The 16348-nt window shown below is 26.9% G+C and overlaps 1 protein-coding gene across 1 annotated transcript in view; it reads right to left on the reverse strand.

Annotated features, from left to right (window-relative positions):
- The window catches only part of btv (dynein cytoplasmic heavy chain beethoven), a 30275-nt gene extending 16387 nt beyond the window's left edge, over nt 1-13888 (reverse strand). Inside the window, exons 1-40 of the mRNA XM_089225539.1 lie at nt 13774-13888; nt 13525-13673; nt 12272-12442; nt 11987-12119; nt 11796-11922; nt 11337-11694; nt 11182-11281; nt 10910-11061; nt 10608-10826; nt 10291-10460; nt 9097-9289; nt 8787-9014; nt 8592-8690; nt 8381-8511; nt 8166-8309; nt 7883-8092; nt 7565-7802; nt 7154-7503; nt 6967-7082; nt 6744-6898; nt 6502-6669; nt 6236-6394; nt 5980-6119; nt 5677-5899; nt 5364-5591; nt 4982-5173; nt 4599-4777; nt 4381-4519; nt 3997-4299; nt 3451-3674; nt 3046-3367; nt 2872-2979; nt 2654-2807; nt 1625-1832; nt 1455-1552; nt 1212-1390; nt 890-1134; nt 725-830; nt 279-419; nt 22-164 (exon numbers count right to left, since the gene is read on the reverse strand). Of these exons, the coding sequence (XP_089081665.1) occupies nt 22-164; nt 279-419; nt 725-830; nt 890-1134; nt 1212-1390; nt 1455-1552; nt 1625-1832; nt 2654-2807; nt 2872-2979; nt 3046-3367; nt 3451-3674; nt 3997-4299; nt 4381-4519; nt 4599-4777; nt 4982-5173; nt 5364-5591; nt 5677-5899; nt 5980-6119; nt 6236-6394; nt 6502-6669; nt 6744-6898; nt 6967-7082; nt 7154-7503; nt 7565-7802; nt 7883-8092; nt 8166-8309; nt 8381-8511; nt 8592-8690; nt 8787-9014; nt 9097-9289; nt 10291-10460; nt 10608-10826; nt 10910-11061; nt 11182-11281; nt 11337-11694; nt 11796-11922; nt 11987-12119; nt 12272-12442; nt 13525-13673; nt 13774-13813 (7142 nt within the window). The 5' untranslated portion in view covers nt 13814-13888. The remainder of the gene's footprint in view (nt 1-21; nt 165-278; nt 420-724; nt 831-889; nt 1135-1211; nt 1391-1454; nt 1553-1624; nt 1833-2653; nt 2808-2871; nt 2980-3045; nt 3368-3450; nt 3675-3996; nt 4300-4380; nt 4520-4598; nt 4778-4981; nt 5174-5363; nt 5592-5676; nt 5900-5979; nt 6120-6235; nt 6395-6501; nt 6670-6743; nt 6899-6966; nt 7083-7153; nt 7504-7564; nt 7803-7882; nt 8093-8165; nt 8310-8380; nt 8512-8591; nt 8691-8786; nt 9015-9096; nt 9290-10290; nt 10461-10607; nt 10827-10909; nt 11062-11181; nt 11282-11336; nt 11695-11795; nt 11923-11986; nt 12120-12271; nt 12443-13524; nt 13674-13773) is intronic.
- Between the last annotated feature and the right edge of the window lie 2460 nt (nt 13889-16348).

Here is a 16348-nt window from a genome sequence, read left to right on the forward strand (position 1 = left end):
TTTGAACTTTTTTTTATTTACTCAATATGTAAAATGTTACTAGCCGATACAAGTCTTGGGTTAATACCGTCTATTGAAGTTAAGCTATTAATTATTATAATATTAGAGTCAATTCCCATCCATTCTAAAGTTGCAGGCTCATAAAATCCTCCGAAAAAAATTAACTAAAACATATTTAATTTTCATGTATAACGAATGTTAACATTATTAATTAATTTTCGTTTTCAAAGCACTAAAATTTACACAAAAAATAATGTTGTTAAAAATATTACACTCACTTGTTGTATAAATGCAGCTAGATGAATGGAACCCCATTTATCTGGTTTGACGTGATTTAAATTTTTGAGGTGCAAAATTAATCGTTCCGAGTTTCTTGGACGATAAATTCTTCCTTTGTTGTTAGAAACTACCACGCATACCTCGAAAACAATATTATACGCGCATTAAATAAATATTAATTGGCATAGGCGATCATTGGCTGTTAAAATTAAGTTTAAAAAAATAAGTAGAATTTGCCTTTTAAATATTTTAGAGAGTGAATATATTTTTATCCAAAATTTAAAATTTAATATTTTCTTGTAGAAATTTAGACAGTTAATAATATAAATACTTTCTATAATAACATATTTCAATTATGTGAGGAGTACCAGTAGTAAGTTCTCCTGTACGACAATATACGAATCTATTTCATAAACATATAGGTACGAATATCTTATTTTAATACCTGTGACATTTTTAATAAAATCTGTTCTGGAGAAGTATGAGCACTGCAATGAATTGTTACGCATTCAATTCCTCTTAAAAGATTGGTAGATTTAAAAATGATTTTGCTGAAAAAAACAATTATGTCATGCCCATATAGTGGTAATATTTTAGCTAACTATTATACCTTTTACCCACTGCCGATGGTCCAACAACGAAAATCGATGAACTATGTTGTATCCATTTGACTAAAATATCAGAAGCGTTCGCTATTCTAGGTGTTTCAATTAAATCGCCGATTTTGTTTCCAAATAAATTTGAATTTTCCATTTCTAGTAAATTGTAAGCTTCTACACAATCTCTCATTTCGTTATAGCAATAATATTTTGCGTCATTTATTTCTGGCACATACTCTCCAAACATTTCAAAAACCTTTTATAAACACCACATTATATTGTAAGTGGAATGATATTACTTTAATTTTTTATTAATTAATATAAACGTTTTACCATTTCTTTAAATTTATCTCTGTTTGATGAAATTAAATTTGCTCCTAATCCGTTAATTAGACATATGATGAAATGGGATTTAGATTTAACGTCGGTTAAAAGATGTAAGACATTTTTTACTGTTGATATCGTCGAACATGGACAGACAAACTGTCCATTTATGTCCAGCCATTTCAGAGCTTAAAAATATTCAATATTATTTATTCTATATTCATAGAACCATTTTAAAGTTTATATTTTTACCTTTATAAAATTGAATTTCGTAATCTTTTATAATACTATTATTGGGAAATTTATTAATCCACGAATCAATGACATTTTTTGTACTTATGTCTTCTTCGCTGCAGTATATAAGGAATACGTATAAATAACTTTTTGGTATAAGAATGTAAATACTATTTTAATTTTATTACCTGAGAAGAATAATACCCATTCTCGATACAGTAGCGGGAGATGCATGTCCAAGAGAATGTGTTTCAAAAATAAAATTTATATTATTTCCAAATTGAATTCTCCAACCAGATGGTAATGTCAATAATCTATTATCATCTAAGACTGAATTGAGCGATTCAATCCATTCGGGATCAACATCCCCATCAAATATTATCCAAGAAATAATATCTATAAAAATAATTTAAGCCAATGATTATCAAACATAATGAATTATATGTAATCGTTAAATTATAATTTATGTAAAATAGGTAATTTTAATTTGTGTGAAAAAAAAAACTATTGAATAAATATTAATAATTAGTGAATTACCTATCTATTTATTTAATAAGATGGTTTTATTCAAAGAGCAACTCTTGGAGTTACTGTTTATGTCTACATCTTTAGTAGTAAACTAGTAAAACAAAATTGTATTTTAGTCTAGTCTATACATATTAATTTTTTCACTTGGCTAATATTGACAATGTTATAATATATTTTCATGGTGATACAAAAATGTTTCGATTTAAGAATACATAAATAGAGTTAGGCATTATCGCCCATCGTTATCTTAAAACTATTGTAGGTTTAAAATTTGTTTTTTTTTTTACTGTAATTTGTAAGCATTATTATTTTTATCATTTTAATTTTAGATTTGTTATTTTAGATTCTGAGTGGAACGATTAATGCTTTGATGTTTCATTAATGCTTGTTTCATGTGTGTTTGTACACGATATGTAGTTATCACCTAGTTAGTTAATGCCTTACAATAAAATAAATTACTTTAATCACAAAAATATGATAAAATAAACTTAGTAATAATATAGGCTTCAGATCGCCTTCATTCAGATTCGTTTCTCATACCTATAAAATAATTGTATATCATATTGAATTCAAGTTAACACATCTATTACATGCAGAAGCTTCTCTAGACATTTTATTATATTCAGTAGAGCGTTACGCACTTTTTTGCTTTTTAATATTATTATTGTACATAAATACAATTGTTTTACCAGGATTTTCTGAATATGCTTGTTGAGCAGCTTTGCTAATTATTCCGTCGATCCACTGACGCGTATCCAAATCTACTTTTCCTAATAATTGCGATCGTGATTGAGCTTTTGGGTTAATTTTATGTACTTTTATATTGTTGTTAGTGGTTAAGGCCTGAAAAATACAAAAACTCATTTAAGACTATTAAAAAATCAATAAAGCATTTATACGTCATTACGCGCGACAATAGTTGAATTATTGTTGTTTTTCCGGACGACGGTGGACCCATTACCACTACTCCCATGCGTTGTTGTAATTGTTCGTAAAGTTCAATACATTTTTGTTCCTTGATAAATAATAATGATAATTTAACTCACTTCGATGTTATACGATTTAAATTTAAAATATTTACTTGTCTTGGATTAATTTGTAATTCCATATCCTCTGCTGCTTTCCGTATTTTCTGAGTCAATGTATCATATATTTGAGTGCTGTAGTTAGTTTCTTTTAATTCGGGAAATATATTTAAAATAAGTGATTTAAACAGTGCACTATCGTCAAACGTTAATTTTGAAATCGTGTTCAATTCTAACGCCTGTACTGCGACCGAACATTCTTCTGGAAGTGATTTCAAAGTCACCGCTGAAGCTTTTAAAATTGTACCGCAAAAACCAATTACTGTCTTCAAAGCTCGAAGACCCCAATCGTAATGTTGTTGATCACTCAACAATTGCCTAACGGAATTGATTTTATCATTAAATATAATATAGATTATAGCTGACTTAAACTATTTTATATTTCTTTAATAAAATTTTACTTGGCAGAATCAAAGGTTTCAACGAGTTTTTTAGCTATAATTTGCGGGTGTTTAAATCCTTCGGCGTGAAGTGTTACGTTAGCTATTAAAGTTTGATCTGGTTTACTCATAACTACAGGTCTGAAAAGTTGCTTGAGATTGTCGGGTAATTTATTTCTACCACCATAACCTTGTCCTGCTGGATTTAATGTTACGAATATTCCCGCGTTCAAATTTAAATCAATCTGAAATATGTTGTTTTTAAATCATTAGGCAAAATATGAGACCTGTTTAATTTTTACTTAAATCGATAATCTAACAAGAACTGAGTTTATTATGTACCTAACTGTTGTATGTGATGGTGAAAACTATATATTGTATACTAAATTGTATATTAAACTGTTTAAAACTTAAATATTTCTTATTTTATTGTAATATTTAAAAATAGTCACATACATTATACTGTATATGTATACTTTACCACTGATAATCATAATTATACAATTTAAAGAAACTATATTAAATCATTTCTAAAATGGAATTTTTAAAAGAACTTAAATGTCGAACCTTCTGATTTTCTAATATGAAGCTAATCTCTTTGTTTTTAATCGCTTCTTGTATTGGGTGTATTCTTGTTGAGATCATTGACAATGTGGAATCTTCTAGGCGATTAAATTCGTCAAAGCATCCCCAAGCTCCACATCTCGCCAAACCGATTAATATTCGTGTTAGAGATCTGATATCTATGCCTTCATCGCAGTTAAAAACCAATACTTGTCGGCCAAATAGATAACCGAGCGCTTTGATCGATTCTGTTTTTCCAGTTCCAGCAGGTCCATATGGATTTCCTCCAAATCCCATACTCATTGCCTAATGACAACAAGAACAATGTCATTCATGAGATCGATAGCCTAAAAATTCCGTTAGCACTAAATATTATGTAATTTATACTTGAGTGAGTGTTAGGTAACAGTTATCTGTGAGTGGCGTGTGTACCAGTTTAGGCGCTATCCCTTGATATTCGTAAGAATACGTAAATTCCGAATCCACCATTTTAATGATTATTTCACCACCAGAATGTGAGTAAAATCTATAGTACAAATTAATTGATTGATTCGTTTAATTTCATAAATTAGTATAAAATATTACAATACGCATTAGATTCAAACCTTATTCTTTTTTGCCATTCCCAATCGTGGATAGATGTCACTCGCGAGTTTATAAGTTCGTCTACTACACTAATATGATGTATTGTGTCTAAAATTAGGCCCTTTATTTTCAAGTACAGTACAATTTCTCCTCTTATAGTACTTTCGACATTTAACGCTGTATAAGTATCTAATTGATTCTGAAATCGTTTAACATTTGATTTTAAATTTCGTTTAAGACAGCTTGAAAATTAATGTACAAGAAAAAATACAAGTGATTAAAAATTCAAATTCTTATATAATATTGTGATTATACTGATTGTAATTCGTATAGATTATACTATATCGAAATAAGAGCATTAATTTAACTTATAAATATTACGTTTAAAACATAATTCGGTTACTTTTAGAGACTTTTGTAATTGCTGTAATTGTTGTTTTTTTATTGCCTCTTCGCATCTTGAACTGAAAAGGACTTCATTTACTATACATAAAATCTGTGACGGATATTTCAAAGGGTCTAGTTCTTTTAGACAATTCAAAAAACATGTTTTCAACGTATTAGTTATTTCTTGAACAAGCAATTTAAGCCATTCCTGCGAACGATTAAATTTTATAAAATGATTTTTTATTGAAAAAATCAATTGCCACCTTTTTTTTTATTTAAACACTAATAAATATGACAAATAAAATAAAATATTATAAATCAAAAGTAATTATATTAAGATTTAAATACAGTTTTAGTTTCTAATAAATATACGTCCAATAAAAAAAGTTTCATTATACCTCAATTTGATTGGAAACTTGAACCGGCTTGTCAAGATTTACTATTTCATTTTGAGGTGATTCTATTGCGATAATATTCCCAGACGAATTGAACTGTACATTTTGTACGCCACTAAATAGTTTTTTAAGATGAGCTTGTACTACAGATATTTTTTTTGTTTGTCCAATCATTTCTAATAGGTCTTCATCACTGAGAAAGTAAAATCTTGGAAAACTCTTTCGTTTATCCTTTATATAATTAGATCAAATAATAATGTATTACTATTCAATAGTAGTATTATACATTATTCAAAATATTATTATTATTTTTTACCTCTAGAAAATCATTTAAGCTCTTTTTCGTTGTTGCTAATAAATTAAGCATGGATTCTAACAAATTTTTAATATTATTTATTTTCAAAAACTGCAAGATTTTCGAATCTAAAGATTGCTGTAATATATATTTAAAATCTCTATCCACTCTATCAAATCTCAATTTTACTTCTTTGTCAATTTTCAATGCACCACTACCAAATATTGGGTCTAAGTATAGCCATCTGTTAAAATTAATATTGTATAGTTATATTTATTTAATACTTTAAATAATGTTTTAATCTAAACCTATCGAAAAACTCACTTTCTTTGTATATGGGAAAATTGTCTTAGGTATGCATCGAGTTCCATTAATTTACCTTCCCATACATTAGACTTGTCTAAAAATTGTTCGTCGTTTGAAGTATTTTTTATTGACTGTAATAAACATAGTTTCTCTCCAATCTATCAAAAAAATAAAAAATATATATACATTGTACTTCTATACCATGTGTATTATTCCAAAATGCGTGTTAGACTACGAATCGCATTTTGATTTTATATAGAAAAATTTATCTTACCGAGTTGAATATAGTTTTAAAATCGTTGATAATACGAATAGTGTGGCCTTTTGAGTCGACATAGTTTATAGAAGAGAAATGTGTTTCAAATTCCCATATATCTAATTCAGACAATGCTTGTCTGATTGTAATTTCATTAGATGCTTTAGTATTTAATTCCTTCAAATATACGAGTAATGTAAATAATGATAGTAATAATAATAATAACATAATGTACATATTCTCGTGCATCAGTATATTCAGCAATCTTTATTTTATTTTTTTACCTGTAAACTAGTTAGCTTTTCTTTGATTTTATCTTTTACTAAAATAAAATCTTCAAATGTTAGTTGTTCAATATGCTTAAACGGAATTCCAATTAATGAAAACATTTCAATCCAATGTTTTTCTGTAAAGGTTTCTCCCTGAACATATTTAATGCATAGCGAAAAGACCTAAAGTCAACAAATTATTACAAAACAATTTAAAATATCAATTCAATATTTAAATTATTCATATGATAAATTACTTTGAAGGTTTCTAATTCATTGTGTATTTTGATTGTTAACGGAGATGCAGCTGTTTCTTTAAGTTTCTCTTGCCATTTAAAAATAAAATCCATACATTTTTTATAAGCTTTACTACGAAATTCAATCCATTTTTCTTGGCCAATGCTTTGCAAATCTGAAATTAATTTTTACCATTATTTTTTTTAAATATATTTCATTTTTAACTATGGACATATTTTTAACCTGAATTAAATTCATCGTAAAGGCCCCATATGCTTTCAGAATGTAGCAATTCATTTTCAATCGAATCATATGAACTGAAGTCTGGTATATCAATGTAAGCATCTTTGCAGTCATTCCTATACAACAAAAAAAGGATTCTTAAAATTTCATGGATTTTAAATAGTTAACAATTGTTTGATAATCATACACTATTTTTTCCTTCTGTGTTTTTAGCGTATTCCATTCGACACGACTATTTTTTAAAAATTCAACAACTTTTTTCAATTTGGAACTGTTATCGTCTTCAAAACCTTTTGGTTTATATTGTTGCCACTTCGAATGGAATGTATCGAACATATTTAAAATGGTTTGTATTTCCACTGTTAAATTACTTTTCATTGCATCTATCTGCTGTTTCATAACCATTTGATGATTTTCTAGCATATTTTTAAAGTTTTCCCAACTGGATAAGGTCTGGTTCATTTTATCTACTTTTTCATTTGTCCAATTTGATAAAACCTTTTGTTTTTTTACAATTTCCAAGGCTATGAGATTCATCTAAAAAGAAAAAAATATTAATGATTCGGCTTTCATGATAATTATTTTTCAAAGATTTTACTTCGTATGACTCGTTAACTATTTTTTTGTGTTTATTGTTTATTTGTTTTGCTGATGAATTTTGTTGTTGAAGCATAATGACAGAGTCTTCAATAAATTTGTTTAACGTAGCAATGTCAAATAAAATCGATGAATGCAATAAAGTAGACATTGTATCCCAATAACGACGATTATGTGCTTCCAATTCTAATCGCACTGCTGCAGTGCTTACAATAAAGCACTCGACATTTAACTCAGCGCTACAATAGTTGAATAAACAATTAATTTTAACATTTATTGAATAAGTAATATTATAGAATACAATAATTATTAAATTTACCAGTTAAATTTAGCTATCTGTTGACCCCACGACTTAGAGGATCTAAAATTGTTTTCCCAGTCGTGTGCAGTCTTAATATTTTCTTGAATCATTTTCTCAATGTCTATTGAACCAAGTGAAACTCTATTTTCCCATTCTTTTAAAACATTTTCTAATTTCTCAAATAATTTTTCGGCTCTTAAGAACAACTTAGGGAATTTGGATGCATTACTTAAAAAAATAACAATAGTACATTATTGTAACGTTTAAATAATATAAAAATGTAACAATAATTGTTACATACATGTCTACTATGGATGCAAATATTGAAACGGACGAATTCACTATACCGCGAAAACCAATTGGTACTGATATAAATTTTTTCAGTAGAGAATAATACTTCATTCGTATCTCTTCTATTGGAGGGTTAAACTTTAATTGTCTTTGCCTGATAAAAATAAAAATGTAATTAAACATTCTCAACTTCAATTTGCATATGTTTTATACAATAAATTATACCTGTATACAATTTCTATTCTAAAATCGGGCAAATGTTGATTTAGAGCTTCTAGTCCTATTTGATATCTATGGTTTAAGGCTTTGTATATTTGAAAATCCAAGTGTGTTTTCCACGCTTCACAGTTGGAAAACTTATGAAAAAACGATTGATATCACTCAGATTATTTATTTTAACATAAAATATAAATTACAAATTTACGCTTTATATTACTTTTTCCTCGACTTGTCTCACAATGTCTCTGATGCTTTTTAAACAGACCTTCCACTGTTGTTGTTCTTGCAAAACATCTATACTCATAAGATTTATAATCTAAAACATGTTAGTGGCATAAAATACATTTGATTTGATTTGATTATAATTAAATGGTTAATTGTGCGTTTATCAACATTTTATTATTTAGTTTACCTTATTGGATATGGATTGGTGGTAATTAGCTAATGTTTGATTTTCAAGTGATATTTTCTCCATTAGTTTTCGCATTTCTAGTATATAAATATCAACAGAATGGATATCGGTCCATGTTACATTTTTTTGCTGTTTAACAAGATTTAACAACTCGACTGCTGATGCCAGCATCATGGGCCTTTGAGAAGAGATCATTCGATCTCCTATTGTGTTATGAAATGAAGCTATCTAAGGTATGGAACATGTTTTAATCATTATTATGAACCAATCGTACACCAAATATTATTGAATAAATATTTTATTTTCATACTTGTTCGAGAGATTTTGCTTGCCGTATAAATTTGCTTCCCATATCCGATACATTTTCTATATCAGATGGAATATTGTAGCCAAGAATTTTTAACATTTTTACCTCTCTAATTAGTAATTCTATATCCGGATTAAAATTGACTTTCATCAGTTTGTTGGATTGAAAGTAAACCACAGGATCATCAGAATTTAACCTTTAAATATTGGTTGATTTTAGATATGTATTTGTAACTACTAACTATTAAGTATTAATAATTATTGTCAGTGTCAGTGTCAGATTGGCATAGTATAGTCAATAGTTATATAGACCACCTTACCATTTTATTATTATGTGTAAATCAAGAATAATTAATTAAAGATTTTCTACCTATAGGCTATAAACTATATTTTCTATATTTTAGTTTTAAATATAATTTTCAAGCACATAACATATACATTAATGTCCAATTTATCATGAGTAATATGAACTTTAAAAAAAAAATAAAATTTATATATAATACCTATGTTCATTGTTCATGAAATGCAATTATGCAATAGAGTTAATCAGAAAATGTATGTAAAATACAGTTCAACATGTATTCAGGTTATTGGTACTATGACTACTAAAGGTTCTCCTGTTAACTCTTTGTTATCTATTTTATTCTCGATATAATTTATTTTAATAATAATATGGTAGCCAAACAACATGCCTGCAACTTATTCTCTTTTGTTTCTATTAATCTTGTGTAATAAAATCAATAATAAAAGAGTAATCTTACTCAGTTATTTACATTTATTGCAGTTTGCATAAATATCTCACAACACAATTTTACACAACTTTTTAGGTTAGTACTTAAAGTAGTTTTTCTATTTCCTTCTTGTTTTCTTAGGGATTCATTAGAAATATTTATTAAACCTATTATTAATTGTACAAAGTATAAATTAAAAAGGTCAAAATAAATACTAATTTTTATTTTACACAATATTTAGACAGGTAGTTTAAATATTTTCTATATATCTTATATATATTATATTGGCTACCAAATTAATTCCATAGGTAAACTATACATACCTGATACAATTATTCAGCATTCATGTGATAGTTATTAATTAATAATCATCGTTTTTTTATAAACAGGCCTATAGTTATATAAGTTTAACTACAAAATGGTGTAATAAATGTTAATTGTATTTTGAAATAGCTTAAATTGTATACCTAAAACTTTTGTTAATTACTGCAGATTTTCTATCTTTTATCCAATTACTATAAGTTTCTGTCATCAAATTGTTAATGCATTTCTTTTGAACCGTTAATGTGTCTTTGAGTTGTGGATAATCATTTAAATTAGCTAGTATGCGATCGCTTACTCTTTCGATATCATTTAACTGAAATGAAAATTATGTAAGCGTTAATAAACGATGTAAAAAAATTTACGTATTAAATATTGAAACAAATTTTTGAAATTTGAATATGAGTTTCATGTTTGTGAGGAAGAAATTAGAGTTTAAAATAGTTTAATTAGGTTTTAATACCTTAGCTTCTTGTTGTTTCAATGAATATAAATTTCGTACAATTGGTTCTAAACCTGCTAATTCTAGTACATTCATTTTTTGTTCTCCATCGGCATTATCTCCTATTACACTGATAATTTGTTTTAGACAATTTAGGAAATTTTCCAATTCTCCTTTGAGTTGAACAAACATTTTTGGCCTTTCTATTATTTCTTGGTAATGAGTAAATTCATGAATTAGCTATTTCAAAATTAATAATAACATTTTGATATTTAAAATATACCATAAATAGATATTATACTAATACTATTAATTGTTATTACTTCTACAGTGTTTGATTTTTTACTATTAATCAAATTTCTAAGTTTCCCAGCAATTAAATCCTCAGCTGGTTGCAATTTTTGTTCAAATTTTTCTACAGCAGCTTCCCATTTCTGTTTTGTGTAAGTATTTAATTGACTCACACCATTGAATTCTATACATTTAATAGTTATTATTATTGTAGTGTATACGTTATTACTTATTAAAGAATATATAATAAATGGTAGTCAATAACATTAATAACCGCTTTAAAATATAAGTTTTTAATTTTTACCGATAAATGATCTCAAATTTTCTGATGTTCTCAATTTTTCTTGCTCATAGGCACTCAATAATTTTATCATTTGGTTATTTACACATAATATTGATATTATCTAAAATTAATAATCAATTAAAGCAAAGTTACTTATATTTATGTTTTATACTAACTTCTTTAATATGATTAGAAAATGTGATTAAGTTTTTCGGCAAAAATGTTGGACCAATCCATTTATGATAAGTGTAGTTTGGCCAATACAACATAGTTAACTGTTCACATATTTTAATCCATTTGTTACAGGTTTTCATACACATTTTTAACGTGTCTATATTTGCATTATGATCTCCAGTCCATATATTCATATCACTTGTTGTTCGTTGAATGAGTTTTATCATACCGTTTCCGATAACTTCAAATAAATGTTCCATTCTGGTTTGAGGATATTTAATTTCTTCGATTTTCCATATGTCATCGAGACAATTGTGTATGTTTTCTAAGCATTCCTCCATGTCATGAATAGACGATTCTCTAAAAGAAAGATTATAGAGAGAATAATATGTAATATAATAATATTTTAATATAAGGTATATAAAATATATAATTTAAATAATACTAAAAATAATAGATACTTTAATTGCTTTGTTACAGGTAAAAATAAAGAACATATTTTTTCAGCTGCGATCGATTCTTCTTTATTTTTTGTATGTTTTTTTACAACACACCAATAGTCAGCTTCGTCTTCAATGTCTAGAATAGCTACGAAAACTTTTTTAGATCGTTTCAATATTTCTTGCTATGTACGTATTTGAATAATAATTACCTCCTAAGTGTGGTTCTATTGAATTATTTAACTGCTGTAGTGATGACTTTAAAATAGTAGTTTTTAATCCCATTTCGAGGTCTGAAATTAGACATTGTAATTTCGGGTCGAGTTTTATATCTGATTCAGTATCCTATGGTTTTTATAACATAAAATAATTATATTTCTATTCATATTTATAAGAATTTCCAGCCAAATTCACGTTACAAATACATATAACATACAAAAATACTAACTTATATTTTATATGTATTTATAGCGTATAGATATTATTATATTAATTACTTTTAAAAGTGAAGGTGTGTATATATAATGCAAACTATTATAGAGTGCTTCTGTTGGAGAATCTAACATGGAATACACGCATATAATAGAGTGTAAATTATCTTCTGTTATACTTTCAGATCTTGTTTTATAAAATACTATTATGTTGTTATTCTGATCTTTTTGAAAAGCCTATAAATAAATAATACAATTGTGACTAAAATTTATTACAAGTGTTTTTTTATTTTTATTAATTATCCCGTGGAAACTTGGGCCATTGGGAAGGGGGTGGTACTGCAGGTTTATGGAACGGTCGTAGGTGTGTTACACGTGGGTGAGTTTTGGCAGAATTTTAATTGGGGCACCCGTAGGTATCTGCAATGCCCCGGAGTGGGGGATGGCGGCACTTATTCTCCGGACACCGTGACTTTCCCGGAGAAAAATGTCGCCTGATGGTCAAGGATCGAACCCGGTCCGGCTGAGCCACAGCTGACGCGTTACACCGCTCGGCCACCTCGTCACCCTATTGCAAGTGTATAAAATTCTTATCCCTCCTCATTAAAATTAACAAAGATTAAATAATTATATAAACTGTTGTTTACATTTAAACCTATAATTTATAGTAGTGGTCTCAGACTCAAATTACTAGCGGGCCATATGCATATATATGTATAATATATACACCAAAAATTCAAAAGTACGCAGAAAACATTTTTGTAGACCTTTTCAGTTTTTTTTTGTTTATTTATGTCTATAAAATGTATGATTTATAAGGTGTAACGATTTTTGATTTACGCGCATGGCAAACACACTAATATAAGTATCATGTACCTACTCATTTTGTTACAAATACTACAAATTATAAAAACTATTTTATTGGTAATTAGGAATTACTAATACAGGATGTAAAGAAAAGACACTAAGAATGTCAAATATTATAACTAAAATATATAGTTAAAAAATGTTGTCTTTCAATATTAAAAAAAAAAATATATAAACATTTATAAATAAATGTTTGAATTAATTATTGCGGGCCACATCGAAAGCGTCTGAAGACCACACGTCGCACACAGTCTCTCCGTGTTTGAAACCACTGATTTTAGATTTATAGTCTATATTGTAATTTTTTTTAAATTGTTTATATACCCTTGGTAACATAGGCCATTGAGCATAAAACGAAATAATTAATTACATAATTATTGTTTTATATATAACAGAATGCTGTTAATTATCACAACTAGGTACTATTGAATATTTTTTTTTTTTTTACTTACGTTTTTGTCATTTGCTTCTAGTGTTTCAGTGTCTGTATTTTTTATATATAATGTGCAACAATTAGAAGAGTTCAAGAAAGCGTTCAAGTGCTCAGAACCCGATTTTAAAATTATATTTTCATCAAATGTATCAAGCCCAAAATAGTTACCTGTAAATTAACAAAATTTAATGAATATATTTATAAAAAATGTTTACCTAAATACTATATACAATGATATAAATGTATAAATATAGATATTATAATTTACCTGCTGTTTTCATAATAAAGATTTTCCGAATGTCTGTCATTTAAAAAAAAATTAATTTAAATTTGAAACTTGTAAAATAATTCTTAAAACATTCTAGGTTTATGATCAAAAACATGTGTTATCTACTTACTACTATTCTGCTTAATAGCATGGACTAAATTTGTTGTTAATGTAGTTACCGTAGCAACAAAACGACAACATATAATGTCGCGCATGTCGTGGAAGTACATTCATAAGGGTGAATAATGAGACAATGATTTCATTATCAGCAGATATACCTACCTAATTGTTTTAGATTCTGAGCAATTCCGTGAATGTACATAATAAATTAGTCAATAAGTTATTTTTTATCACGTTCGGTAGTAGTAAAATGCAGAATTGTTCAACTTTCAGGGTAGTTTCCGGAAATTTAATCTAGTTATTTTAGATTCTGAACGAAGTGATGAATGTATTGATTTTACAATGATGTGTGTTTTTTTTGTGTCTTTGTACAGCATAACTAGTCGAAATAATGCTTCGATTTCAAACTTTGGGGGTGGTTTCCGATGTAAAATTGAAGATCCTTGGTGATTAATAGAGGTCAAACGTAAACATTTTCCAACAGTTTTCAAAAAATTCGAGAAAAACAAAAAAAAAATGACAGAAAAACGGGAATTTTTACGCAAAATCAGTTTTCGACCAAATCAATTTTTTTATATGGTTGTAATTCAAAAACTAATCACTGTAAATACTTTAAATTTTCACCAAATGTTTATGTTAGTGTTATCTATATACAGTTTAATTTTCAAAAATTTTGACTTTTTTTGAGTTATTTATAGACCACTGAAATTTTCAATTTTTTTTTTTGAAATGTTGGTAAAAAAATGTTGGACGACCAAAAAAACTTGTCGAAAACGCGAAAATTTGCAAGTAAGTTTGAAGTTGAAAAATCATAAAAGTTTTTGCGTTTATAACTAAGGATTAAAAATACAACACTAAGTTTTCCATAAGTTTTCCTTCAAGTAGCTATAGAGAAAACTCGAAGCATCTTTATAGGAAAAATTTTAAGTGCGTTTGAATTTTAAATTTTTACGAATTAGCGTAACGATTTATCCTGAAACGATTTTAAATATTTGTTATTGTTCAAAAAGTATAATTCGTAGATACTTGAAAATTTTATCAGTTATTTAGATTGGCATTTTCTTTACATGATTTAATTTTCAAAATAGTTTGACTTTTTTTGAGATATTTACAGACGACTGAAATTTTCAATTTGTCTGAAAACATTTTTTTGAAGTGTCGAAAAATTGTTTTGGCCCTATCAAAATACTTGAAAATTTAATACAAAGTTCCTTATAAGTTATTCTTATAGTGAATAAAAAATTATAAGAATACATAGGCACATTTTTTTTTGAATTAGCATTTGAAGTTCAAATATTGACAAAAATTCGTCAAAACCATTAATATTTTTTTTTTGTGATTGTCATTACGTTATGGGGCAGTAAAAATGCTTTGACTTTTAACTTCAGTACCTTGTTAAATCAGAAAGTGAATCTAGTTGATACTTTGGAGGATCAAAAGTTTCTAAATAATCGGGATAAACAAACTAAAAATTAACGGAAAAACCGGAAATTGTACGTACAATCAGTTTTCGACAAAATCGATTTTGATTTTTGATGTAACTTTAAAACGAATGACCATTGATACATGAAATTTTCATTGAATGTTTATATAAGTACCTATATTCTATCCACCATGAAATTTTTAAAAATGTTGACTTAAGTTTAACTATTCATACGTATATGCAATTTTCAATCATTATTTGTTTTTTTTTTTTTAATTAAAATCGATAAAAATTTATTTTTTAGGTAGAAAATCTTGAAAATTTAATACAAGGCTCTTAACATATTATTACAATAGCAGTTGAAAAATAAAAGAAATTCATAGTTACATTTTTTTTTTTATAAGCATTCAAAGTTTGAATTTAGACAAAATACGTAAAAATCACAAAAATTCACAAATTATTATAAGATAAAAATTCATAAAAAATTTTCTTTTAAACTAAGATTTAAAAATTTAATATAAGATTCCTTACAAGTTTTCAATCTTTATCACAAAAACAATGTCCACCGGAAATGCAAATTAAATTTTTATAAGCATTTGAATTTCAAATATTGACAAAAATTCGTCAAAACCATGAATATTTGTGAATTTTTTTGTAGTTCAAAATTCATAATATTGTTTGTATTTTTATCTAAGGTTATAAAATTCAACAATAAGTTTTGCTTCAAATAGCTATAGAGAAAATTTGAGTCATTATAGGAAAAATGTTTTGAGCGTTTGAGTTTTAAATTTTTATGAAATCGCGTAATGATAACGATTTATCCTCAAACCATCTATGATAATATAAGGTATTATGAATTATGATAACTATATGATAACTACACTAATTGATTAACCATGCAAAATGCGTCTTAATTGAAAAATAAAATATTTGTTTCAAAATAGAATATATGACAATATTTAAATATAATATATCATAGACTGACAAATCATCTCCGTTCAGAATCGTTTTTCGTATACAATGATACCTATC

The sequence above is a fragment of the Diuraphis noxia genome, unplaced genomic scaffold (assembly GCF_037042655.1).
Source record: "Diuraphis noxia isolate RWA-SAM2 unplaced genomic scaffold, SU_Dnox_SAM2 contig0004, whole genome shotgun sequence".
NCBI classification, from domain to species: domain Eukaryota; kingdom Metazoa; phylum Arthropoda; class Insecta; order Hemiptera; family Aphididae; genus Diuraphis; species Diuraphis noxia.